This window comes from Phaseolus vulgaris, chromosome 9 (genome assembly GCF_051622355.1).
Source record: "Phaseolus vulgaris cultivar YP4 chromosome 9, ASM5162235v1, whole genome shotgun sequence".
Lineage (NCBI taxonomy): Eukaryota > Viridiplantae > Streptophyta > Magnoliopsida > Fabales > Fabaceae > Phaseolus > Phaseolus vulgaris.
The window spans coordinates 8521914-8548867 of record NC_143506.1 but is presented as its reverse complement, the minus strand read 5'-3'; the positions used below and the strand labels follow the sequence as shown (position 1 = coordinate 8548867).

Here is a 26954-nt window from a genome sequence, read left to right as displayed (position 1 = left end):
ACCCTTTTCTACTGGAGTTTCACTAGTTAGTTCTATATTTGGTTGGGTTGGGCTTCGAATACCTTCAACTATCTCTCTCTTCAAGCAACCAATGGAAAGAAAATGTTTGACTCTAATATACATAATAATATAGGTACGCTTTGTTATACCATCCTAGCACTGATAATCATTTTTAGTTAAACCATAATTCAAAAATTAAGACCGAATAGTACATGGGTCAATAACTTTTTATATTGTTTTGTTTTATTTTATTTTATGCTTTTTAAATTAAAGTCTCACATATAATTAAAAATATTATTATGTTGGTCGTTATTTTTTATCCATGTATTATGTTTCTAACTTTATATTGAACAGGGTTTCAGTTCATTGTAATATATTAATATATAACTGATTTGTGGTAATATATTTTAAAGTGTCCGTTCTTTTAATAAATACACGGAATAAACACTTAAATTATGAAGAAAATAAGATAAAAATTAGTATATTAATAAAAAATAATGTGTATGTATAGTTTAATATATAAGTATGTTTTTTTAATAATAGACAATAACGATAAATATATTTTAAAATATACATTAGATGAGAAATCGTAATCAAAGAGTAATGAGATAAAAATGTTATAGATCTTTTAAGATTTATTGAAATTATGTTAATAATGAAAATAATTTGTAATGCAACAATTTGTACTAATTAACATATATGTATATATATATATATATTTAAACATTTAAAATAAAATATTTCCTCTCATACTCATAAACTCTCGTAGCTGACCCTTCTCAAGGGTTTCCATTAAAAACAATTGTGAAATGAACCAAGAATTTAGAAATGACAAAGACGAACCAGACTAAAACGATGGACCAAGTATAACTTCTTTTTTTAATTTCTACTAATCCATATTTCAAACCAACTGTAAATTTAGGTATATTTTAAGTTGCTGAAGCATATCAATTTTAATCTGTATTGTATTATCTTTCAAAAAAATTAAAATTATCTTTTATTTTGGATTTAAAAATTTAGAATTTGAAAACTACAATTCAAAAATCAGAATCTTATTTTTTTTAAAGTGAAAGAGCTATTTTGTTCGTTTAAAAATAATTCTAGATCCAAAAGTTAATAAAGTATGATTTTTTAATTTTAGTTACATGAAATTAATTTTAATTTTTGAATATAGTATTTTTTATATAAACTATAATATATATGTTTTAATAAAATAATATTATTTAAAAAAAAAATATAATTATCATTTTAAAATATGAGTTGACCCAGAAACTTATGTTGGACCTGCTATACCCAGTTGAACTATGGGCTAAACCAGCCAGACATAAAGTGATATAGTTCTTCGAGATAAAAATAATAATATCTTCTTCTTCCTGCACCCCCACGTTTTTCTTCCTGCACCACAATTTTAAATATCCCAAGATTGACCTTGACCTCTAATTTAAAAAGGAGCACCATGTTGGACTTCCTTTGTCACTTATCATCTTTATCATTGAATATCAATCACTGGTGGAGGGTTTTTGTAATTGTTTGAGGCAAGACGGAGGAGTATGCTATGTTGTCGAAGTGTTGTTTGGGTTGTAGAGGTAAGAGTAAAGTTTTTTTTAGGAACATGGTGGTTATGGATATTTTGGGGTTACCGGATATCGGGATCTGGTAATGTATTCCAGATTCATGAATCCAGAATTGATTAAATTGTGTTTTTCGGATGAAGGGGTGTTTCGAAAGCAAATTTTGCATAAATTGTTGATTTCCAGAATGCTGAATCCGGAAGTCTAATTCTGTTACGGATTAGTGAATCTAGAATGTTTTTTTTAAATTATGGATTTCAGAATCCAGAATGCATATTTCTGTTACAGATTGGTGAATCCAGAATGCTTTTTTTGAATTATGAATGTTTGAATATGGAATGTATATTTTGAATTATGGATTGGTGGATCCGAAAATTTACTGGAAGCGTCAATCCGAAAATTGTCTGGATTCCATAATCCAGTATGTAAAAAATTAAGTACAGTTTAAATATATTTTGAGGTTTTTAAAAAATAATAGGGATAATATGGTCTTTGCATAATATTGTGGGGATGCAGGAAGAAAAATGTAGAGGTGCAGGAAGAAACTGCGAAAAATAATTTGTAGTCCGGCTTATTTTATAGGTCATTTAGGTAAGCTAATGGGACTATATATCATTATTTATTTACACTTCTACACTTTCTTATTTTCTTTCATTATAATAATAAAATGAGGAATGATAAATAGATATTTTAAAAATAATACATAATTTATAATTATTATAATAAAATATTTTTAAAAAGTATTTTTTTTTCGTTTATTCTCTTCAGAAAAAAAATACTTTTATTTTATTACTTGGGTTTTTCCTCATATTTGATCTCCCCTCGCTATTTTTTTTTCTTTATTAAACACGGCGTTACAATTGATAAAATATTTTTATTTTTAAGTATAAAATAGAAGAGGCGGATGAGATGAATGTAGAAGAGGGGAAAAGAGGAAATGTAATAATTATTGTAGTAGAAAAGAAAGAAAATATACAAATAAAAATTAGATGAAAAAAAAAGAACTTGGAAAAAGTATATGTATGTTAAAATATTTATATATTTTTTCTTCTTGTGTATAAGTTGTTTTGACCGAAAATGATTTTTTATGAAAATAATTATATTTAAAAAGTAAAATTATTGTAATAAAAATATTAAAGGATATTTTTTATGAAAGCATATACATTAAAAATGATAATATTCCATTATCGATACGTTTTTACTTTACATTTAAACTCAGTATAAAAGTCTTTTATAAATTTCATACTTTAAAAATAATCAAAGGAATTTCCAATTACCTCAATTTCTAAAAATACAAAATAGGTTACAAAATGAACATGCTTTATAAAACTTCAAAATATGAAAAAAGTTATTTAAAAAAATATTTCCTTAAACTAAACATTTCTGAATTTTTTTAATCATCTTTTTCACCTTTCGGACACTCGAATTTTTTTCAGAAAAAATATTTTGGCCATTTAAGTATAGAAAATTCCACAATTTCGTTGAGTTGTGATAGTTAAGGCTTTTTGCTTTAGTTTGCATGTTTGCCCAAAAAACTATCTCAAGAAAATATCTGTGATCTTTTCATATATATATATATATATATATATATATAATACTTTTCCGAAATAATTTTTAAATACTGTTTGAATATTTCTAGAATATTTATGGAATGCTTATTTGGATATGTATTTGAAAAGTATTTTTTAGATATTTTTTAATAGTATTTGGAAAGTTTTGCTTTAAAGGTTTTCAAGCAATCATATTCTTCATGGTTTATGAGAGGAATTTATAGACAAAAATAGATAAATATTTTGTATATGCATTCTAACATTTGTCCTTTCTTCGAGAAAAGATTAAGGGTTTTGAATGAAAGAAGAGAAACAATATTGAGGAAAATATAATGGTATTGTTAGACTTAGTGTAAAGTTCTCTTTATTTAAACTTAACTTAATGTAAAGATGTCTCTTAATTGATTAAACTTAAAAATTATGCTTTTTTAGATGATTGTAATGAAGGAAAGAATAACGATTAGATACAAATGTAGCATTACTTCTCATTATATACATTAAATACTTGATATATTTCTTTATTAATACAGAGAGTCTAGTATGATTACAAATGTGACTTCTATAAATTATAATCACCATAATTATAAAATAAAATAAAAACCTATCTTTATTTATCAATATTCTACATCTATATAGAATATTTTATATCAATATTCTACGTCTGTATAGAATATTTTATAAATTTTAATCAGCATATCCATAACATATCCATATCCCTATGGTATTACTAACTATTGGGGCTTCATAAGCATATATATATATACGCATCCCCAATTAATAAGATTTTTTATATTAATACATGAATCTGTAACTTGATATTAGATCGCACTTTCTAGTAGTGAGAGTTGTCAAAACAATTTGAGTATACAAATTGATATCGTCCATTGAGAATTCCACATTACTTCTCTGCATAAAGAAAAAATCATCTGTCATAACTCGGAAGCTTTTTTATAGCTCAAAATGTAAAATTGGCTTGCGATGTAATTCATTTTTCATAACGATGTAAACTCACGGTAATTCACAAAAATATTGCTGAATGACAAGACAACAAATTACTGGAAAAATAGTATCAATTTCTTCATATTGGCAACACTATTAACAAAAGAAAAGTGTGGTTTAGAGATTTGTAATTTACCTGGTGGTGGTTAGAATAATCTGAGATGGGGTCCAAGGAGTTGACCTTTCCAAATTGCCTAAATTTCGGAAACATTAATTTTCTTAGTTTCTTATGCAGTCTCAAGTTGTGAGAGTTAAATGAGGAAAATGATAGAAAATGCAACAGAGAAATTTGCTTGGAGTGTACCTAGGAGCAGAGAGGGTTTTGATCTCTATGGACGACACTCTCTGGAGTCCTTTGTGCTCCTTGGGGTGTAATACTTGTTCCACCTTTCCCAGTTTGTCTCGAAACCTTCTGCGACTACTCAAAACAAACCAACCAGAACAACCTCGTAATCTCATTTTTGGGTTATTCTCTATTACTTACAGAAATTGAAAAACAACATATTCACACTTACATAGAGAGTAAACTACTACTTAGTTCTAAAATTATGTAGCACCATAGACATCAGGAGCAGAGAATTGGGTGTGCTCGGGACTAGGGTTAAAAATTCACATTGAAATGAACGTCATGATGACCTTACGGAAGCATCCAAACGTATTCAATTCTAAGTTTTAAATATTATCGGGAAGATACAAAATTGAGTCTCAGTGTCAGAGACAGATGTTAGACATGCAATTTTGTTCTCTTTCGGGGCTCATATTCCAAAATGAGTAATAAATGGGTAAGTAATAATTGGAAGTAGAAAAGTCAAAGAGTACCTAGAATTCCAAGCAGCATTAGAGTTACTTGTATGATTGTGCTGCGGAAACAACTCAGGTCTTTGAGGTGGGGCAAATTGTCCACTGGAGTATGCCCTGTCACTATTCCCAGACCTTGCATGTACCTGCATACAAGTCCATATTAATAAAAAGTTATGATATTTTTAACCTGTTTCATCTTATACTAACAATAAATTTTAATATTTATAATAAAAAGCAAAACCTATGCAGATGGAAAATGATAATTTAATAATTTAATTATAATTTTTAATGTGATAAATTTTAAAATAAATATATATAATAAAACGTAAAGTTGTAATTAAATAATATAAAAAATATTAAAATAATCATCTTATACTCACGGGGTTTTGGTGGACCAATGCTGGATGAGGGGATGGCTGGTTCTTGATACCATTGAAACTATTTGGTATCAAACATTGATTGCATGAGTTTTGCTCGTCATAGAGATGAATACGTTGAAGCCTAAAAAAAGAAGAATTCAGAATATATATGAACACATGAATAGCCAGTAAAACATAGAGCGTATACTAAAATATTAATTGATGTAAAACCATTTTACATATATTCTCTCAAACAACTGGCGTAAAAAGTTCTTGTTTAAAAACTGTTATTGTCCTGGTGAATGATAATTCATAAAGTGATAGGAAAAACTTACACAAGCAAATTCTCATTTTGGAAGTCCAAAAGTTGGTTGAAGTAACCCGTTAGGGTTATAGTTGGTCCTTGAACAGATGGACCTTCTCCTTCCAACGTCAACCCCTCCTATGCATTAAAGGAAAATAGTATTAGTGGTCATCTAAAGTGTCATTTTAACACGAGATGTAATTATAGGATCGGAGTTTAAGCGCAGTAAAAATTGTTAATTTACTGCAGATATAGGGTGGCTTATTTGTGTTGCATTAAGAAGTGAAGAGTTTGGTGGTAACTGGGGCAGTGGATTAGGAACAAAAGTAAGAGCAGATGACAATAATACATGGTTTGGAACAAGAAATTTAGAGAGGAAATAAACATATGCGACATAAATTTATGAGAATGAATGTGGTTTTAGTGCTTACGGCAGAGGTAAGAACGGTAAGAACAGCAGCCAACTCAGTTATTGTCTCCTCAAAATTTTGAAAGCAGTGTGTGGAGTGTCGGAATGTAAAAATGTTGGTTGAAAGGTGCAGTCAATGAACATGTGAAGGGTAGTTTGTTCAAACTCCCCATCCATGTTCTCCACACCATCCATTTGTGAATGATAAAAGTGAGAAAGAGATTCAGTGGAACACCCTATAAATAGCAAAACCTTTTTCTTTTGGGCATAAGAAAATTGAAAGACAAGGGTCACCCCCAGAACAGAATACAGACTGGATGCAACCCAGCCGTGGGGACATTTTGGTAACTTAATAAGATAATTAATTTTAATGTCATCATTTATTATAAAAAAATTTAAATAACAGCTCATTTTATAAAATAAATAAATTATTATTAATAAAAAGTTATAAACTACCTTTTAAATTAATATTTAATATTAAGTACTAAATTTTAATTAGTAGTTATTTAAGATTTTAAAGTAATCAATTAGAGTCTAAGATAATTAATAGTTAAAAATTTGATAGTTAAAATTAAATATTAGTTTAGAAACTTGTTCCATGTTTATTAATTTTTATTTTTGATAAAAAATTAATTTAAAAATTATTTTTATTAATAATAAAAATTATTTTATATATCAATAGTTTTTAGTTTAGTTTATAAAATAGTATATCATTGCATAGAAATATATTTTAGAGACAAAATATAGTTAATTATTATATCAAATAAATTAAATATTATTTTAAAATGAAAAATTATTAATATCTAAATTATTTTTTATTATTGATAAATAGTTTTTGAATTGGTATCTAATTGGTTATTAATATTTTAGTTATCAACTTTAAAATATAAATAATTTATAACTAATTAGATATCAATGTAGAAACTATTTATAATAAAAACTGGTTTAAATATCAATAATTTTTTTCGTCTTTAATATAATATATAATTTAATCAGTATAATAACTAATTATTATTATTTTTAAAATTTATTTTTATTTAATTATTATATAATAATATTAATAAATATAAAAATTAATTATTTTTTATCTTTAAAATTAATTGTTATTTACGATTTTCTTCTAATAATAATTTAAGAGGCAAAACAAAATATATAAAAAAAAGACAATTAATTATTTATATTAATTCAAATAGCTTGACCATTGAATGCAATTAAGTTTATATTGTATCATGACACACTGTATAATCAATTTTGCTAGTTTCTTTGACTTTATGAATCCAAATATTAAATAATCTCTCTTACACATTCTTTAACTTCCAAATTTAATATATTACGCATATGATTTAAGTACAAAAACATATAAACTTTTATGTTTGTTTTGTTTTTGTTTAACGTTAAGTCAAATCTTATATTCAATTTACTAAAAGAGGATATGTCCGAATTATTTTGTAGTGAGATAGACATTTTATAAAAAAAAATATTAAAAATGTCATAAATTTAACCTTTTTAAAACTTTTTTTTATCAAAATATAAGAAAATATGCACACAAAAAATAGGTACAGAAATAATTTGAGATATAATAGTAATATGAATTTTACATGTTTTTAATTTAATAAATATGTGTGTGATCAATTTTATTTATTAAGGAACTAACGGTAAAAATGTATTGTAGCTCCATTAAATTTTATTTTTAAAATTCAAGACAACATTAGTTATTATTTTTATTAATATTTTTAAATTTTATTTAATTTATAATTAATTTATATATTGTGATATAGAAGTGAAAATGATAAAATACAAAATTTTATAAATATTTTAGTAAAATTGAAAAAATATATTGTATTTCATAATTTATCTATAAAAGCCTTTAATGAAACTTGATAATAAATTTAATATATAAGTATAAATTGAATGTGATATTAATGAATTTTGTGATAGCTTTAAAAAAATATTTATTGCTACAACTTCTTGACCATTATTTGAAAGATAATAACAAATAACTATACTAAAATATTATTTTATATAGTCGTTTTATTATGTTAGAAACAATGTAACAGTACAAACGGAATGTCTTGTATTCTAAACTCCTTAAATAATATTTCTAAAGATAATGTTGCATATTAATATTTTTGGACCAATCACAGAACATGCAGGGTTTCAAAACCACATTCATACGAGAGTTACGGAGACTATGAATATTAAGATTAATTAAGTTGACTTTCACATAAAAGGTTGATAGTAATTTAATTATTTTTTAGTCATATCACATTCTTATAAATATTTTTATGATTTTAAATTATAATTGTAAAACAGACGATTTAATTATTATTTTTTTTAATTTTTTTCTTAAAAAAATATTTTTAAATATAAGATTTATTCACTACAAGAAAATCATTAGTTATTATATTGACTACATTAAAGACCATTTTAGAGACTAAAAAAAATTTTGATTTCTAAATTAGTGTTTATTATTGTTAAATAATTTCTAAATTGATATATAATTAGCTACCAAAGCTTTTGCTACCAAATTTAGAATCTAAATAATTAGTTGCTAAAACTTTGATAGCTAATTAGATACCAATTTATATACTACTTAATAATAATAAAAAGTAATTTAGAAACCAATTTTTTTACTCTCTAAAATTGTCTCTAATTTATTCAATATACCAACTAATTATTTTGGTATCTAAAATTGGTTTATATTCCATTATTTTCTTGTAGTGATTCTTTTATTTTTATGATTCATATTCTTATTTAAAACTTAGAACTCTTTTTTTTTTCATTTTAACATATTTAAATAAATCTTATATGATTTAATTATTAAATTTATTATTAAATTTTTTAATGTTTAATCCAAATCTGAAATTTCTAATCTCATATAAAATTATAATTGCTAATTCAATAATATTATAAAGTAAATTTTATTTTGTGTAAGTTTCTTTATCTCATATTATTTATAAGATAATTTAACGATTTTTATTTAAATAAAAAAGTTTAATATTTTTGTATTTAGATATTTTATTTATATTTCAATATAAATATAATTTCTTAAGATAATTTTTTTATTTCTATGATTTTTTTTAAAATTCGGATCTTTTAACTTTTGTAAAATTTTCTATAATTTATATCTTTTAAATAATATCATATAAACAAATTAATTTTATAAAAAAAAATTTATTTTAATTTTTAATTATAGATAAAGTGACCCCACAAGTTAGATCGTCCCTAGATTAACAATGTGGGTTGATCTGTCCCGCATAGACCGGTTCCACGTTTAGGCCATCCCATGTAAGTAATGCAGACTCATTTCACTTACCAGCCCCACATAAGAGGTAGCCCGCCTAAGGAATTTAAAAAAAGATCGTTAATTATAAAAAAAATTATTTCTTCTACTGTAAAATTAAAATTTTATCCATGTTTAAAAATATGAATTCAAGTATGAAGGTTGTTAGAAGGCTTGACTAAAAATAATTAAAGTTTTATTTGACATCTCTTTCCCTCTATATGTATGTATATGTGTTAAAGTATCTTATCAAAGTTTTGTTACAAAATATTTGAATGAATGACTAATTTGTTAAGAAATATCTTATTGAAATCTCTTCTTTATATTATTTTTTATTAACAAATTTTAAATATAAAACTTTACTTAAAACTAGATTCACTATCGCTCTTAATATTAACTTCTATAGATGATTAAAATAGAACATTTCATTTTTTTCGTACATTAAATTCAATTTTTTTAAAATAAAATAAAATAAAGGTTACAGTGGAATAATTAGTGAGTGGGTATGATTTTCTTTTTGCATTTTATGTAGGTGGGCCAGAGGATCTGTCGCGCCCCCTTGTTGGCCTGTGTGGATTGCGGGTTATGCAGGACGGGCATAAGTGGGTCAACTGACTAAATTAGTGAGTCTGTTCTGCACTTTTTGGTAACGGACTACGAATCGACCTGCATTGCCCGCTCCACAATATCATCCCTACTCGCTCCAAATAATTTCTGATTTATTGGTTTGACAGACAGGTGGAACACAATAGACCAAATCAAACTAATAAATTATGAAAAATAAATTCAACTTACCAATTTGAGACTAATCGTCATATTAACCCTCCTAGCCTAACTATTTTTTCATGCTTAATTACTTTAAGTTCACATAATTTTTCTTTAATACAATAAAAAAAGTCGTAGTACATATACATTAATTTTGTTAATTTTATTTAAACTCTAATTAATAGTTAAAATAAATAAGTAAGTGTTGATCTTTAGAAATTATCACAAGTATTTATTAAAAAAAGTTAATATTAACATGCAACTAATTAACTTTATTAAAATAAACTTTTTATTTTTTTCTTTATAAATTTAAAATTCTAAATGACTCGCCTTCAAAATTAATTATATATTAACATTAGTTTTTTTAATAAATATTGATGATAATTATTAAAGAACAAAATACTCAATTATCTTCATTTTTAATGGAGTTCCACAAAATCCAAGAAAATTAAAGTCTTTATTATTAAAATTATTTCTTTTAATTATATTAGAAATAAAATATTTAAAATAGTTATTATATTTAGATTACTATTTATCCAAACTATTTAATGCATGGGATTCCATCATCTTCTAACAGTACATCACTCTTTTTTCAAAACATAAATTTTGAGGTCAACAAAATTATTAAAAAGAAAAAAATGGAATATATATATATATATATATATATATATACTTAAATTTAATATTGTTCTACAATTTCTAAACATTTTAAGTAAATCTTGATTTTTAAAGAGATAGTAACTTAATTTATTCGATCAATTTGACAAAAATGTTATTAATAAAATGATGTGAAACACAATAACATATACTTCCAATATCTAACTTTCTCCATAATTTTTTTTTGTCAATTTAAAGCAAATTGATTTGTAAAGTAATGTTTAATTTTGTTTAAAAAAATATTTTACCAAAAATTTCTAAAACAAATAAACAAATTTAACCGTTTACAAATAATTTCTTTAATTAAAACTTGATTCTCGGTTGTATGATAATATATTAATTATATCATAAATAATAAATTGAAAATAAAATAATAACTAAACCATAACAATTAACAATGTAGGTTGTGTTTTAACTTTTTTTTATACACTTTTTTTTAAAGTCTTAGAGCAATTAGAATTAATGATATTTAAAAAAAAAAAATCATAGAGCAATTAGAAATTAGAACTAATGAGGTTATAACTAATAGAAGAACCTCAAAGAATAGTTAAATTTGAAAAACTATAATATTATATAAGATCTATCATTTAATATTGTCCCACAAGTTGAAACATGCATATCTTTCATGTTTAGTTTGGATAAGTTGTCATGAAATAACCAATGATACGGATGTTTGGTTAACATATCAATCACTTGATTAGAAGAAGAAACAAGACTTAAATGAATGAAACTTTCTTGAAGTTTAGTCTGAGCAAAATGATAATCGATTTTAATATGTTTTATGCTTTCATGAAACACGAGATTCTTTATTATACATACTAAAAAAATCATTAATGGTGATCGAAAAGTTAATAACTAAATGACTAAAATTCGTCACTATTTTAATTAGTGACTAATCAAAATTAGTTACTAATGTCTTGGTTACGAATGTATAGTGACTGATTTAATGATCGAACACTGCGTATATGGCAATTTGTTGTACATGAGACAAATTTTTTTAGAATTTATCTAATACCTAATAAAGTCTTTAATGACACTTAATAATAAATTTAATATATAAGTATAAGTTGAATATGTTATTAATGTATTTTGTGATAGTTTTTAAAAATCTTTGTTGCTACAAGTTCTTTGACCATTATTTGAAAGATAGTAACAAATAGCTAGACTAAAATATTATTTTACATAGTCGTTTTATTAGGTTAGAAACAATGTAACCGTATAAACGGAATGTTTTGTATTCAATACTCCTTAAATAATATTCTTAGGAATAATGTTGCATATTAATATTTTTTGGACCAATTACAGAACATGCAGAGTTTCAAAACCGTATCCAGAGGAGAGTTATGGAGACTGAGTATTAAGATTAATTAAGTTGACTTTCACACAAACGTTTGATAATATTTTAATTATTTTTTAGTTATATTATATTATTTTAAAGATTTTTATGATTTTAAATGTAATATAATTGAAAAATATTTAAAATTATTAAAATTAAAGTCTTTATATTTAAATTGTTTCTTTTAATTATATTAGAACTAAATTATTTAAAATAGTTATTATATTTAAATTACTATTTATCCAAAATATTAAATGCATGGGATTCCATCATCTTTTAACATTACATCATTATTTTTTTTCAAAACTGAAATCTTAATTTTTTAAAGAGATAGTAACTTAATTTATTGGGTCAATTTGACAAAAATATTATTAATAAAATGATGTGAAACACAATAACATATACTTTCAAAATCTAACTTTCTCCATAAATTTTTTTTAAAATTTATAAGAAAATGATAAAAAAATGGTAAGAAGAAGAGATGTTTGTTATTCTCTTATCTTTTGTGTACGTTACATCACTTCATGTATAGAAAATATCATGTATAGTATAGAAAATATATAGAGAGTTTCTCCCCTAAATTACAATCTAATTAGGTATGGATATTAATGATGAGATTCTATCATTATTAAATTAATTGCATATAATTGGGTACAATATCGTACAATATTGCATACAATATTTGCATATAATTTGATAATTATTATTTCTTTAATACTTCTCTCAAGTTGGTAGGTGAAGATCATGAACCCTCAACTTGTGTCGTAGTGTCAAAAACCGTTCCTTGCCCAGTGCCTTCGTAAAAATATTTGCGAGCTGATAATATGTCGGTACACATGAATGACTGATTATCCCAGCTTGTAATTTTTCTCACACAATGTGGCAGTCTATCTCAATGTGTTTTTTGCATTCATGAAATACTGGGTTTGCTGCTATATGTAATGCCGCTTGATTGTCACAGAAAAGTTGAGCTGACAAGTTATATGACACCTTTAAATCTTGCAACAGATATCGCAACCAAACTATCTCCAAACAAGTATTGACCATCGCGCGGTATTCTGCTTTTGCTGATGATCTTGATACGTTTGTCTGTTTTTTTGACTTCCATGAGATAATAGAAGAGTCAAGAAAAATGCAATACCCAGATACTGATCTTTGAGTTGTCTGACAACCTCCCTAGTCTGAGTCGTAATAAGCTGTCAATGTGAGATTGTTTTCAGATGGCAATAGCAATCCTTGTCCCGGTGATCCTTTGATGTACTTTAGGACTCGAATTGCGGCATCCCAATGAGGTTTCCGTGGATCCTATATATATTGACTTAGGGTCCGAACCGAAAATGCTATGTCGGCCGAGTAACCGTGAGGTATATCAGTCGTCCCACGAGTCGCCTGTATTTGACTGAATCCTTTAATAACTCTCCATCATCTGGTGTGAGTTTTAGGTATTGTTCCATTGAAAATTTGTCTGGACGAGCACCTGTGAGTCACGTATTCTGCAAAATATCAAGCGCATATTTTCTTTGGGACATGTAAATATCAGCTTTGGAACGGGAAAATTCAATCCTTAGAAAATATTTTAAGTCTCCAAGATCTTTAATGAGAAATTGTTGTAATAAACAACCTTTAACACGCTGAATTTCTGTCAAATCATTTCCTGTCAAAAGAATATCATCCGCATAAATCAAAAGGGCAGTAAATGATGAGTTATTCTGTTTGTGAATAGAGAGTAATCTGTCTTGGACTGTTGAAATCCTACAGATTTAATCACATGAGAAAATGTTGAAAACCATGTCCGAGATGCTTGTTTGAGACCATAAAGAGATTTTTTTAGTCGACATACAATGTTTTCCCCATGTCGATGATGCCCGGGTGGCAAGTCCATGTAAATAATTTCATGCAATGTGCCATGTAAGAAGGCATTTTGCACATCTAGCTGGTGAGTAAACCAATTTCTGGCTGCTGCAATGGCGAGGAGACACCTCAAAGTTGTTAATTTTGTTGTTGGTGAAAAAGTTTCAGAATAGTCGACACCTTCAATCTGAGTGTACCCCTTTGCAACAAGGCGCACCTTATATCTGTCAACGCTACCATCTGAGTTGTACTTTATTTTATAGACTCATTTGCATCCTATGGGTTTCTGCTCAGCGAGTAACGGTGTCAAGGTCCACGTTTGATTTAGCTGCAAGGTGGAAAGCTCTTCGTCCATTGCTTTTTGTCAATTTGGATCAAAGATAGCTTGAGCATAAGTGTGAGATTCTTTGGTGGCTGTGATGTTAGCAAGATATGCACTATGTGTAGAAGAAAATCGTGAATTAGAAAGAAAATGATGCATACTGGTTCCATTCGACCGATCTTGGGCAGTGGTCGAATGATTGGCTTGGGATCCCTTTACATAGTCTTGAAGCCAGGAAGGTGGGGTTGATGTGCGACTGGATCGTCGAACAGGAAGGTCGGTTGGAGAAGGTTTGGTAATGGTTGCTAGACTTCTTGGCATGGGAGAAGAAGGTTGGTCTACTAGAGGTTCAGGTGTATTATGACGAGTAGGAGAAAAAGGTTGGTTTAATGGAGGTTCAGGTGCATTGTGAGGAGTAGGAGAAGAGGGTTGGTTTGGTGGAGGTTCAGGTGTATTATGACGAGTAGGAGAAGAAGGTTGGTTGGATGGAGGTTTAAGTGCATTGTGATGAGTAAGAGAATAAGGTTGATCGAGTGAATGTTGGACAGGATGAGTAAATCAATGTTAATAGTGGGTAAAATACCTTGTAATGGAGGTGAGGATTGTGTTTGTGACTGTTGGCAGAATGGAAAAACACTTTCATGGAAGATGACATCCCGACTTGTAAAAAAAGTGTCTGCATCTATATCAAATAATTTGTATGCTTTTTGATTGAGAGGATAACCAATGAAGATGCACTGTCGAGCGCGCGGATCAAATTTGTGCTTAGGTGAAACAATAGTTGCATAACATAGGTAACCAAAAGTTTTTTAAGTGAGAAAGTGAAGGTGAGCGATGATATAACATCTCAAAAGGTGATTTATTTTTTAGTAAAGGTGTTGGCAAACGATTAATGATATATGTGGCAGTTAAAACGCATTCCCCAAAAATTCTAATGGTAAATGAGACTGAAATAGAAGGGCTCGTGCTGTGTTTAAAATGTGTCTATGTTTGCGTTCTACTACTCCATTTTGTTGAGGAATGTACAAACAAGTGCATTGACATTCAATACCTTTTTTGAGAAAAAAATTACGCATAGAAATAAATTTCAATATATTGTCAACGCGGATGATTTTAATAGATGCCTGAAATTGATTTTGTGCAAAAGTAATGAATGATTCGAAGAGTTGTTGGGTTTCAGACTTGTGATTCATAAGAAATAACCAAGTACATATAGTATAGTCATCGACATTATAGTGAGAAAAAAATGTTTTCAGAAATGAGTTGGGGTTTTATGAGGACCCCAAATGTCACATTGCAATAGATTAAACGGAGAATGAGATTTTATTGTGCTTAAAGGAAAGGTATCCTTGTTTGTTTAGCTTTGGGACAAATACTAAAATTATTATGAATGAGAATGAAATTTGTACTGATAGGGATAGGTAGTAAGGAATATACAAGTTGTAGACACGCCGGAGAAGGATGTCCGAGGCGCTTGTGCCATAAATCAGGGTCGGTCGATATTTGAGATGCGTGAGCTTGGTTTGGAAGAGGGAACATGTAGTATAAGTCTGCGTGTTGTTTACCCGAGCCAATCATTCTCCCCGTAGCCAAGTCCTGCAAAACACAACCATGTGGAGTACAAACGACACAACAATTTAGTGAACTGGTTATCTTAGTAACAAACATGAGATTTAAATTAAGAGAAGGAACACAAAGAACATATTTGAGAGTGATTTTGTCATTGAATTTAATTGTGCCCGTAAATGAGATGAGCGCAGTTGAGCCTGTGGACAAATTAACATTTGGAATAAATGATGATAAAGTGTGTGGGAAAAATTGTGAATCAGATGCAATGTTATCAGTTGCTTTGCTATCCAAAATCCATGATTTTGTAAAAGCAAAATTAGAAGAGATATTATGGGCAAGCAGGTTTGCAGAGCTAACAAACGTGTCACTTTTACAGTTATTGTTGAGCGAGTAAATAGCCTTTGCCAATTGCTGAATTTGTTCGGCAGTGAAGCCTTGTACGAGGTTTCTATCAGACTCGTTACTGATGTCTTCTTTGCCAAACATGATTTTTTATTTAGGGGATAAAAATCGAAAGGCTGTCAGGGCACCAAGATCGGTGCTCTGATACCATATAAGAAAAAATGATAAAAAATTGTAAGAAAAAAATATGTTTCTTATTTTCTTATGTGTATGTATAGAAAATATCATGTAGGGATACTAATGATGACATTCTATCATTATTAAATAAATTGCATATAATTGGGTTCAATATCGTACAATATTGCATACAATAATTACATATAATTTCATAATTATTATTTCCTTAATAAAATTCAAAGCAAAAGATTAAGCAATAACAATTAACAATGTAGGTTGTGTTTTAACTTTTTTTATACAATTTTTTAAAAAATTCATAGGGCAATTAGAACTAATAATATTTTTTTAAAATTCAAAGAACAATTAGAACCAATGATATGGAGGTTAAAACTAATAGAACAATCTGAAAGAGTAGTTAAAATTGAAAAACTATAATATTATATAAGATCAGATTTATCATTTATATATTGCCGCACAAGTTGAAACATGTATATCTTTCATGTTCAGTTTGGATAAGTTGTCACAAAATAAACACGATGTGGATGTTTGGTTAACATATTATTCACTTGATTAGAGGAAGAAACAAGACTTAAATGAATGAAACTCTCTTGAAGTATAGTTAGAACAAAATGATAATCGATTTCAATGTTTCATCCTTTCGTGAAACAAGAGATTCTTGGTTATACAGACTAAGAAAACACATTAATGGTGATAAAAAAGTCAGTCACTAAATGACTAAAATCCGTCACTATTTTAATTAGTGATTGATTTAGTGACCAATTAAAATTAGTTATTAATGTCTTGGTTACTAATGTATAGTGACTGATTTAGTGACTGCAAATTGTGTATACGGCAATTTGTTGTACATGAGACCGAAAATTTTATAATTTATCTAATATCTAATAAAGTCTTTAATGACACATAATAATAAATTTAATATATAAGTATAATTTGAATATGTTATTAATGTATTTTGTGATAGTTTTTAATAATATTTATATTTATAAAATCTTTACCATTATTTGAAAGATAGTAACAAATAACCAAACTAGAATATTGTTTTATATGGTCATTTTATTATGTTAGAAACAATGTAACTGTATAAATTGAATGTCTTGTATTCAATATTCCTTAAATAATATTCTTAGGGATATCATTGCATATCAATATTTTTAAACCAATTACAGAACATGCAGGGTTTCAAAATCGCATTCAGAGGAGAGTTATAGAGACTATGAATATTACAATTAATTAAGTTGACTTTCACACAAACGGATCATAATATTTTAATTATTGTTTAGTTATATCACATTATTTTAAAGATTTTTATGATTTTAAATGTAATATAATATAAAAATATTTAAAATTGTTAAAATTAAATTCCTTATATATTAAAATTGTTTTTTTAATTATATTATAAATACATTCTTTAAAATAATTATTATATTTAAATTCCTGTTTATCCAAAATATTTAATGTATGGGATTCCATCATCTTCTAATATTACATCACTCTTTTCTCAAAACACAATTTTTGAGGTCAACAAAATGATTAAAAAAAATAATATATATATATATATATATTTGAATTTAATATCATCCTACAATTTCTAAATATTTTAAGTAAATCTTAATTTTTTAAAGAGATAGTAACTTAATTTATTCGGTCAATTTGACAAAAAAATGTTATTAATAAAATGATGTGTAACACATTAACATATACTTTATCCATAATATTTTTGTCAATTCAAAACAAAAATTAAATTAATTTTTAAAGTAAAATATTTTAATGCATATCGTCTGATGATATGATTTGCATTGCAGACGCTGATATACTTGAATTTATATCGTTCTACAATTTCTAAACATTTTAAGTAAATCTTAAATTTTTAAAAAGATAATAACTTAATTTATTCGATTAATTTGACAAAAATGTTATTAATAAAATGATGTGAAACACAATAACATATACTTTAAAAATCTAACTTTATCCGTAACATTTTTGTCAATTTAAAGCAAAAGATTAAATTGATTTGTAAAGTAAAGTTTAATTTTGTTTAAGACCATATTTTACCAAAAATGTTTTAAAACAAATATACAAATTTATCCGTTTTTAAATAATTTATTTAATTAAAACTTGATTCTCGGTTGTATGATAGTATATTGATTATATATTAAATATCTCATAAATAATAAATTGAAAAGAAAATAATAACTTAGTCATAACGTAGGGTTTCTTGTGTGTGTGTGCGGCAGTGGAACGCCTCCGCATTCTAGGGTTACCGGTGCGTGGCGGCTGGGTTTCTGTGCATGGCGACAACGGAATAGTGTTTCTGGAGGTGCGACGATGCTACAGTAAGCGCAACGGTGGTGCGAGAATTGTAGACGACGACGCGGTGCGGTGCTAGAGCCCGGTGCGGCGGCGTGGGCAGTTCGCGTTTGTGTGACGGCGCCTGGGCGACGGAGCGCGGCGGTTGCTGGGCTGGTGCGCGGCGTCTACAGGTCCGGTGATTGCGAAGGGGGTGACTCTTGTGGTGGCGGAGTGGTTGGCTTGCGCGGTGGTGTGGTGCAGTCGTTATTCCGTGTTCTTGTGGAAGTTCTTAGCGGCAACTTGTTAGCCTTCTAAAATGACGGAGGGTTCCGCGGGTTTCCTCATTCCATGGGCTTGTTTGATGGATCGGGAAGTATGTCCTGATAAAATAGTATATTCTATATCCGGTCAAAGGAAGACTTTTGCTCAGGCTTTGGGAAATACATGTGACATTCCTTTGTCCCAGCTACCTACTCCTTGTATTAAGGGTGACATGATTGTTGTCCGGATTGATGAGGCAGATTACTTGACTGGTCTTGAGGATTGCAAAACCCATCTCCACGGTCGGATTATTCTATCTAAGGGTGATAAACCTCTTACACACCTGGATTTAACTAAAAAGTTGCAGCCGATGTGGAAAGGTCTTGGACCATGGAAAACAATTCCTCTTGGAAAAGGTTTCTATGAGTTTGAGTTCGCTTCTATAGAAGACATGCGATGGGCCCTTGGGATGGGTTCCCTGAAGTTATCTCCTGGTTTATTGAGATTGTTTGCCTGGACAAAAGACTTTGTCTCAGCTACCATGAAGAGTACCAAAGCTCAGACGTGGGTTAAAATCTACCATTTGCCTTTGGAGTATTGGAAACCAAGGACAATATATTCCATCGTTAGAGGCCTTGGTACTCCTTTGTCTTTGGATGAGCATACTATGAGAAAGAATAGGGGTATGTTTGCTAGAGTGTTGGTGGATATTGATCTACTGTCCCTTCTTTCCGATCAACTCTTGGTTGAGCGTCCAGACTTTGCTTTTGTAGTTGGTGTGGAATATGAATGGCTCCCTCCATTTTGCTCTCATTGTAAGATGATTGGGCACGAGCTTGCTCAGTGTCGGGCGATCCATGACCAGGGTCGTGTTCTTGGGCCTCGACATAAACCTTCTCAGAAGACATCTTCTGATGAACAGGAACAAGGGAGGACCGTGATTCCTAAACAATGTAAAGAATACAGAAAAAAAAATCCGGAGACAAAACTTGTGGAAAGCCTCATTGATAAGTTGAAAGTTGATGCTATTGGTGGGGTTAATGTAAGGTCACCTTGCTTCAGATAAAACAGGTGGAGGGGAGGATGATTTAGCAGATATGCCTCCTCTTGAGGATGCTTCAGATCATGATAGGTCCTCACCCAAACAGGGGTTGTCCACTCCCACTTTGGATTCACTTGTTGTTATGCAAGCTAAGGATTCAGAGTCAAATTCAACAACTCTTATTGATGATCATCATGTGGAGGTATCTGTTTCTGTGATTGTACCATCTCCGTTGCGTACTACCTCTCCTCCGAGGGTTAAATCACATGCAGATACTAATGCACAAGTTCCTAATGTGGAGGTCTCTGCTATTGTGACTGTACCATCTCAGTCGCCTCATACCTCCCCTTGAAAGGCTAAATATCTTGGGGATGTTAAAACAATATCGTTGGTCCTTCAAAATCACTTTTCTTCTCTTGATGGTTTGGAAACTATAGATGAGGGAGGTGATTCTCATATTGGAGCGTCAACTATTCCGCCTGTTGGAATTAATTCTGATCATATTGAAAATCAGGTTGTTTCAAAATTTTGGGCTGACTCCAATGAGATGGAGGAGGATGCCAGTGATAATGGGGAGGAAACAGTTCACACTAAAAGAAAACCAGGGAGACCACCTAAGGGGACTGGTAAATCCAGGAAAACTGCTAAGGCAGTTCTTTCTACAACGTCGCAATGAAGGTCTCCTCATTTTTCTGGAATGTCAGAGGACTGGGAAACCACAAAACTATGGAGATGTTGATTAGTTTACTTAAACTACATAAACCCCTCCTAGTTTTTCTTCCTGAACCCATGATGTCGTACACTAATGCTTTCGACGTCATTTTCAAATCTGTTAATATGCATTTGGTGGCTACGTCTCCTATTGTTAATAAAGTTGCTAAGATTTGGTGTTTGTCGGTTCCTAATCTTGTCCAAAGTTTCTTAGTTAATGATCAATTTATCTCTGTAACTTGTCTTCTACATGATAAAAGCTTTAGCTTTGCAGGTGTTTATGGAGCTAACACATACTTGACTAGACGATTTTTGTGGAGGGATCTTAGTTTCTTCACAGGGCCTTGGTGTATTCTGGGAGATTTTAATGTTGTGCTCTCGGCGGATGACTGTAAAGGGGGAGTGGCTCCTAATCAAGTTTCTTGTAATGAATTCCTTGACTGGATTAATACTAATGATCTTTCTTGTATGCCTTTTACTGGATCTTGTTATACTTGGTGTAATGGAAGGAGAGGGTTGCATAGAATACATAGAAGACTGGATAGGGCTTTATGTAATGGAGTGTGTCTGGATGAATGGGATTCTTGTACTTATCAGGTTCTAGTTAAAAATTGTTCTGATCATTCCCCTATTATTGCTAGTCTTGTTAGTAATTCTTTGCAGAAGGTTAGCAACTTTCGTTTCTTTTCGATGTGGCTTCAGGACACTTCGTGTCTGAAGCTAATTCATGATTCTTGGGCTAATAAGGTTGTTGGTTGTCCTATGTTTATCTTGCAACATAAGTTAAAACGGTTGAAACTTGAGCTCCGAGACTGGAATAAAAATTCTTTTGGTAATGTTCATAATGCAGTTCTTCTTAAGCAGGGTATCCTTCTTGGTATTCAAAAAAGTTTAGAGACTGCTAGTTTGTTTGATAGTGAGGGTCTTCTCTGTCAAGAAAAGATTGCTAAGGAGGAGCTTGATCATGCTCTTCACTATCAATATTTGTTTTGGAAAGAAAGGGCTAAGATGTTATGGTTCAAGAATGGAGATCGAAATACTGCTTTTTTCCATGCTGTGGTCAAAAGGAGAAATAATTCTAGTGGGATTCATCGTCTACGGATTGATAATGAGGTTACGGAGGATCCTAAAATCATTGAGGATCATATTTTGGACTTTTATAAAAATCTTTATGTTGAGTCTATTTCTAATGTTCTGGATACTGATAATATGGAAGATTTTATTGGTACTTATATTCCTGCGATGGTTTCCTCTGAGGAGAATATGATGTTGATTAAATGTCCAGATTTTTCTGAAATAAAAAATGTTGTTTTTAATCTTAACGATAACAGTGCTCCTGGTCCTAATGGTTTTGGTGGTGTTTTTTATCATTCTTGCTGGAAAATTATTGGGACAGATGTTTGCAATGCTGTTCAACAGTTTTTTAAACAAAATTGGGTTCTCCCTGGAATGAACAGTAATGTGGTATCTCTTATTCCTAAGGTTTAGGGTGCTGATTCCATTAAAGATTACAGGCCAATTGTTGTTGCTAATTTCAAGTTTAAGATTATTTCCAAGATACTGGCGGATAGGCTTGCACGTGTGGCTGCTAGAATCATTTCTCCTAATCAATATGGATTTGTGCAGGGTAGACAGATTCAGGATTGCATTGGTATTGCTTCTGAAGCTATTAACATGCTTTCTAAAAAGGTTAGAGGAGGTAATGTGGCTTACAAAGTTGATATTCATAAAGCTTTTGACACTCTGAGTTGGAAGTTCTTATTATTAGTTTTAAAACGCTTTGGTTTTCACCCCTCGTTTGTCGATTGGATTAGTACAATTCTCCGTTCAGCTATGCTTTCTATCAGAATAAGTGGTAGTTTGGTGGGTTTTTTTCCCTGCAGTCGAGGGGTAAGACAAGGTGATCCATTGTCTCCTTTACTTTTTTGTCTTGCAGAGGAAGTTCTTAGTAGAGGTATCTCTAAGCTTGTGAATGATAAGAAGATTTTAAATATGGCCAATCCGCAAGGTTATCTCACTCCCTCTCATATTTTGTATGCTGATGACATATTTATTTTTTGTAGGGGGGATATTAAGTCTCTTAGAAATTTGAGTACTTTTCTTAAAACATATGGTGATTTTTCTAGTCAATATATTAATAACTCTAAAAGTAGTTTCTTCACCATGGATAATTCTCCAAGATTTGTCACCAAAATTCAAAATATTCTTTCTTGTAGTCATGGTTGTTTGTCTTTCAATTATTTAGGAGTGTCTATCTTTGTTGGTGCTCCAAAGTGTCGGTTTCTTCAACCTTTGGCTGATAAAGTTAAATTGAAGCTAGCATCTTGGAAAGGTAAATCTCTTAGCATGATGGGTCGAATTCAGCTAGTCAATACGGTGATTACTGGATTTCTAGCTTATAGTTTTAATATGTATAAGTGGCCTGTTTCACTTATTAAGCAAGTTTAGCAGTGGTGTCGGAATTTTATTTGGACTGGTGATATTCTGAAAAAAGGTATTGCTACTGTTAATTGGGGGAAAATTTGTTCACCTCTTGAGGATGGAGGCTTGAATATTATTAATCTTCATCATGAAAATAATGCATATCTTCTTAAGCTTGCTTGGAACTTTGCTTATAGCAACAAACCTTGGTCTTTACTCTTGAAAGCCAGGGTTCTTAAATCAAAATATGAGTTTAGAACGGTTTATAGATCTTCCTCTCTCTAGCTTGGAATTAAGCAATTTTATTCTACCATACTTGACTATACTTCTTGGACTGTTGGTACAAGTTCTTTTATTAATTTCTAGAATGATAAATGGAGTTCTACTACTTCTTTAGCAAATATTGCAGGGTTATCTGATGGTGTTAGCATTCCGGATACAATCTCTCAATTTTGGACAGGTTGTGATTGGAATATTCCCTTATCTTTACATCAAATGCCTCATTTTTTTAATCATATCATGGTTAGAGAGGAACAGGATATTCCTAATTGGATTCTAAATGAGTCTGGTCGTTTCACTCTTAATCGGCTAGGACTTTTTTCTTGGAACCAGGAGTTCCAGGTGGTTGGGGTAAATTCATTTGGTCTTCATCTATTCCGCCTTCCAAAACTCTAGTACTCTGGAAAATTTTTCATGGGCGACTTCCTACAGATCAACATATTTAGAATAAGGGTTTGCATATATGTTCTATGTGTACGCTTTGTGAAAAGCATGAGGAATCTATTCAACATCTATTTTTTGAATGTTCTAACGCATTGCATATTTGGAGTTGGGTTCAACAAATTTTTCTTACTTCTCATTTCTCTAATAAGGATGATCTACTTTCTTTTATTAAGAGTGATGGTAGTCCTTTGGTTAAATTGATTAAGCTTGCGGTGATAACCTTTTCTATATGGATGATATGGCGTATGAGAAATTATGCTAGATTTCAGGATAAGATTGAGGTTTCTAAGGCTATTTCGATAATTAAAGATTTAACTTGTCTAATGGAAAATTCGTCTAAAGCTTCAATGAAGAATGATATGTTGGACTTCAACGTGATTAAGTTTTTCGGTATTAAGACTCATAGTGGTAAAGTTCTTCGTCCTCTTCCTATTAGATGGGAATTTCCTTCACCAGGCTGGGTTAAAATTAATACTGATGAGGCTGCTAGGGGGTATCCTGGTCTTGCTACTTGTGGGGGTATTTTTCGTGGGAGTATGGGAGAATTTATTGGTGCTTTTTCAGCGTTTCTTGAAGTTCATACTGCTTTGGTTGCTGAGTTTTATGGAGTTATACATGCTGTGGAGGAAGCTCAAAAAATGGGACTTACTAATGTATGGCTTGAATGTGATTCTGCCTTGGTTTGTGTTGCGTTTACTGCTAGGACTAATGTTCCGTGGATGCTTCAGAATCGATGGAATACTTGTCTTAATTTATGTGGGACAATCAGGTTTAGGGTTACTCATATTTTTCATGAAGGGAATGCATGTGCTGATAAGTTGGCTAATTTAGGATTTATTCATAGAGAATCATTTCATTGGTATAATAGACTCCCAGCTAGTCTGTTCTTAGAATTCTTTATGAATAGGTATAATCTACCTATGTATCGTTTTTGTTAACATATGGGTTTTGGTCTAGTCCCCCCATATTTTTGTATTTTCTTTTTTTTTCTTTTCCTTTTTTAATAATATTTTTTTTCATGTGATGGCAGATGATTGTTGTTACTTGAGGTGTCAGCCTAGCTGAGATGTCAAGTGCATAGTGATGCCTAACATGAAAACTTTTTATAAAAAAAAATAAATATATTTTACCAATAATGGTCTAAAACAAATATACAAATTTAACCGTTTACAAATAATTTCTTTAATTAAAACTTGATTCTCGATTGTATGATAGTATATTAATTATATATTAAATATCTTATAAATAATAAATTGAAAAAAATAATAATAACTTAGCCATATCAATTAACAATCTACTCAATTAACAATGTAGAGCAATTAATTGCGTTTTAACTTTTTTATACACTTTTTTTAAAATTCATAGAGCAATTAGAACTAATGATTTTTTTATAAACTTATAGAGTAATTAGAACTAATGATAGGGAAGTTCTAACCAAGGGAAGAATATGAAAAAGTAGTTAAAAATGAAAAATTATAATATTATATAAGATCATATTTATCATTTATAATTGTTTCACAAGTTGAAACATATATATCTTTTATGTTTACTTTGAATAAGTTGTCATTAAATAACAAGGGATGCAGTCAATCACTTGATTAGAAGAAAAAACAACACTTAAATGAATGAAACTTTCTTGAAATTTAGTCTGAACAAAATGATAATCGATTTCAATATGTTTCATCCATTCGTGAAACATGAGATTCTTTATTATATAGACTAAAAAAACCATTAATGGTGATTGACAAATTAATAACTAAATGACTAAAATTCGTCACTATTTTAATTAGTGACTGATTTAGTGAATAATAAAAATTAGTTACAATGTCTTGGTTACTAATGTATAGTGACTGATTTAGTGATCGAAAACTACGTATATGGCAATTTGTTGTACATGAGTCCGAAAATTTTATAATTTATCTAATACCTAATAAAGTCTTTAATGACACTTAATAATAAATTTAATATATAAGTATAAATTGAATATGTTATTAATGTATTTTGTGATAGTTTTTAAAAATATTTATTGCTATAAGTTCTTTGACCATTATTTGAAAGATAGTAACACAACTAGACTATAATATTGTTTTATATAGTCGTTTTATTATGTTAGAAACATTGTAACTGTACAAACTGAATGTCTTGTATTCAATACTTCTTAAATAATATTCTTAAAAATAATGTTGCATATTAATATTTTTGAACAAATTTCAGAACATGTCGGATTTCAAAACCACATTCAGAATAGAGTTATGGAGACTATGAGTATTACAATTAATAAAGTTAACTTTCACACAAACGGTTAATAATATTTTAATTATTTTTTAGTTATATCACATTATTTTAAAGATTTTTATGATTTTAATTGTAATATAATATAAAAATATTTAAAATTGTTAAAATTAAATTTTTTAAATTTAAATTGTTTCTTTTATTTATATTAGAAAAAAAAACATTTTAAATATTTATTATATTTAAATTACTATTTATCCAAAAAAAAATTAATGCATGGATTCCATCATCTTCTAACATTACATCACTCTTTTTTCAAAACACAAATTTTGAGGTCAACAAAATGATGAAAAAGAAAAAAAATGGAATATATATATATATATATATATATATATATACTTGAATTTATATCGTTCTACAATTTCTAAACATTTTAAGTAAATCTTAAATTTTTAAAAAGATAGTAACTTAATTTATTCAGTTAATTTGACAAAAATGTTATTAATAAAATGATGTGAAACACAATAACATATACTTTAAAAATCTAACTTTATCCGTAACATTTTTGTCAATTTAAAGCAAAAGATTAAATTGATTTGTAAAGTAAAGTTTAATTTTGTTTAACACCATATTTTACCAAAAATGTTTTAAAACAAATATACAAATTTAACCGTTTTCAAATAATTTATTTAATTAAAACTTGATTCTCGGTTGTATGATAATATATTGATTATATATTAAATATCTCATAAATAATAAATCGAAAAGAAAATAATAACTTAGTCATAATAATTAACAATGTAGACTCTCTTAACTTTTTTCTACACTTTAAAAAAAAATCATAGCAATTAAAACTAATGATATTTTTTTAAAAATTCATAGAGCAATTAGAACTAATGATAGAGAGGTTATAACTAATAAAAGAGCCTCAAATAGTAGTTAAAATTGAAATAATATAA

At 29.0% G+C, this 26954-nt stretch overlaps 1 protein-coding gene and 1 non-coding gene across 2 annotated transcripts; one reads left to right on the top strand and one right to left on the bottom strand.

Moving 5' to 3' along the window:
- Nucleotides 1–3928: 3928 nt before the first annotated feature.
- On the bottom strand, nt 3929–6187 carry LOC137821537 (uncharacterized). The gene is made up of 6 exons (XR_016515757.1): nt 6016–6187; nt 5616–5722; nt 4968–5064; nt 4425–4538; nt 4257–4314; nt 3929–4027 (listed from the first exon to the last, which is right to left on the bottom strand). It is a non-coding gene; the product is annotated as an uncharacterized LOC137821537 (transcript).
- Nucleotides 6188–18921: 12734 nt separating this feature from the next.
- Nucleotides 18922–19932, top strand: LOC150025140 (uncharacterized). The gene has a single exon (XM_090295635.1). The coding sequence runs from the start codon at nt 18922–18924 to the stop codon at nt 19930–19932; it is 1011 nt and encodes a 336-aa protein (XP_090151761.1).
- The last annotated feature ends 7022 nt before the right edge of the window (nt 19933–26954 follow it).

What these genes read in the sequence shown, in the direction of transcription:
- LOC150025140 (XM_090295635.1), top strand. Translation starts at nt 18,922, where the DNA reads ATGACGGAGGGTTCCGCGGGTTTCCTCATTCCATGGGCTTGTTTGATG.